The following is a 2,172-nucleotide window of genomic DNA, read 5'->3' as shown; positions in this document are numbered from 1 at the left end:
AACTTAAGATCAATTTTTTGAATTATCAAAATATGTGTTTTTTGAGACATTTAAAGAAACAAATGATTCCGATATTACTGGTTAACGTCAGGCAAATATTGGAACAATCAGATTTTTATTTTGTAAACCTAACAAAATATTTCTATTTTAATATGAATTTTTTTTAAATAGACCTGAGAAATCAATTTTTGTAATATAGTTTTTTAATATTTCATTGAGGAATTATTTTGAAGAATCAAGATATTAATTATTAAATAATTAATTTATTGTATCGGTAATTCACATTTTATATAGGATTTTATGGAAATTAAATTGTATGTTTTTAGTAAAAGCAAATTTAATTTAAACGAAATATATAGAAAACATAGTAAACTCAAATATATTAATCTGCGAAGCCAATTTGGTTAGATTTTGGATTCCAAAGGTTTATCGAGCCGTGGAGAATCATTTCAATAAGGTTGTCTCTTTGGGATATCCCTGGTGCGCTGCAATTACTAAATTAGAAAATTGATATTTATTTAATATATTCCACTTACTTGAGCTACCTCTGGTGTGTAACTTCTAGTTTTCTATAATGCAAAACAGTATTAGTATAATATAGTATATTTAATTTAAATAAGATTACCCTAGGACCAGAGATCTTTTCCGGGATTTGTACGGCGGGGGCAACTGCTGGTTTTCCATGGGGTAAATCGAATGTTCCAGTCTAAATGATCGAAATTAAATTGAAACCATGTTACACTATTAATTGTAATTAAATAAAAATAATATTTACGTGAGGTGCTGGTGGGGAATTTCTGGTCTTCTGTAAACGAAAAGAAGTTTTAGATATATGAAAACTGTTTACGTTCTACCATTTTACCCTAGGACCAGAAATCTTTTCTGGGATTTGTACGGCGGGTCCAACTGCTGGTTTTCCAGTCTAGATTATCAAAGTTGAAGTTTAAAAAAAAAACACGTTAAGGCTATTAATTGTAATTAAATAAAATTTATATTTACTTGAGGTGCTGGTGGAGAATTTCTGGTCTTCTGTAAATGAAAATGAGATTGAATGAAATGAATGAAAACTATTTACGTTCTATGACTTTACCCTTGCTCCAGAAACTTTTTCGGGAATTGCTACGGCCGGCCTAGTCGATGGTTTTCCATTTGGTAAATCGAAGGTTCCAACTGCAGGCTATATCAGTTTTGATGTTGATACATAAATCATATAATTAATATGTACGAGTACTTACTTGTGCTACTTGGGCTGGTGGAGAATTTCTGGCTTTCTATAAATGTCGAAAATAATTAAACTTTATATATGCAATATGTAAAGAATATAGTGTTATTACCCTAGTTGGAGAAGGCTTTCCATTTGGTAAATCAAAAGTTCCTATCTGTGTTAAGAATATAAAATATAAAAAAATAAATTTTAAATTTGTTTTAAACTTGTACACTTACTTGTGGGCTTCTAGTTTTCTGCAAATAAATTAAAAAATATATGACAAAGATTAAATTATAAAAACTTTCGTTCTTACCCTTGCAGGTCCAGGAACTTGTTGAGGAATTGGTACTGCCACATTGCCTGGTCTAGTTTGGGAAGGTCTTCCATTTGGTAAATCAAAAGTGCCAACGGCTGGTTTTTGCGCGGCAATAATGCCGAAAACAGCCAATAAAACAATAACTTTAGCAATCTAGAAAATGTAATGAATTAATGCACTGTATATATCAATTATGTTACTGTTGCAATGATCCTCCTCGTCTTACCATGTCTTCTGCAATTCTATGAGCGAACTGATGATTTGCATTATCTACCGGCGTCTTTATATACCAAAATATTACACACCTGGTTCGTATCGATTGCGTCACATTTGTTTAAATATGAAATATTATTTTACTGGTCGAGCTAATTGATCTTCAAGCTTCTGGAGGTCAATTTTCTTGTTTATTTTCTCGGAAATAGACAAACAAACAAAAATAGTGATATTGCGTTTCTACGGGGGAAATACCTATCGACGTGAACCGATAACAATTCTTCAAGTAGCCTTTAATAATCGAAATTATGCAATTCACTTTATAAACTATTATATAATACAAACGAGAAGCACCTTGAATGTATGCTGTTGTTCAACTTAATTAGTTCCTTTTAACTGCTTCATAACAATATAAAAAAAGAACATGTTGATTTAT

The 2,172-nt window shown here is 30.7% G+C and overlaps 1 protein-coding gene across 1 annotated transcript; it reads right to left on the bottom strand.

The window, feature by feature from the left end:
- Positions 1-356: 356 nt before the first annotated feature.
- On the bottom strand, positions 357-1,850 carry LOC108564129 (translation initiation factor IF-2-like). The gene is made up of 12 exons (XM_017923064.1): positions 1,750-1,850; positions 1,521-1,676; positions 1,444-1,461; positions 1,335-1,379; positions 1,236-1,271; positions 1,091-1,177; positions 1,000-1,029; positions 863-922; positions 776-805; positions 626-706; positions 537-569; positions 357-485 (listed from the first exon to the last, which is right to left on the bottom strand). Exons 1-12 carry the CDS (start codon positions 1,750-1,752, stop codon positions 450-452), a joined length of 615 nt encoding a protein of 204 aa, XP_017778553.1. The 5' UTR covers positions 1,753-1,850; the 3' UTR covers positions 357-449.
- Positions 1,851-2,172: the final 322 nt, after the last annotated feature.

The sequence above is a fragment of the Nicrophorus vespilloides genome, unplaced genomic scaffold, assembly GCF_001412225.1.
Source record: "Nicrophorus vespilloides isolate i.1.1-1 unplaced genomic scaffold, Nicve_v1.0, whole genome shotgun sequence".
NCBI lineage: Eukaryota > Metazoa > Arthropoda > Insecta > Coleoptera > Silphidae > Nicrophorus > Nicrophorus vespilloides.
This window is presented reverse-complemented; position numbering and strand designations above follow the sequence as displayed.

What these genes read in the sequence shown, in the direction of transcription:
- LOC108564129 (XM_017923064.1), bottom strand. An exon ending in ATTCTCCACCAGCACCTCAA is followed by an intron (nt 923 to 999) that starts GTAAATATAAAT and finishes TTGATAATCTAG; the next exon opens with ACTGGAAAACCAGCAGTTGG. An exon ending in AAAAGATTTCTGGTCCTAGG is followed by an intron (nt 806 to 862) that starts GTAAAATGGTAG and finishes TTTCGTTTACAG; the next exon opens with AAGACCAGAAATTCCCCACC.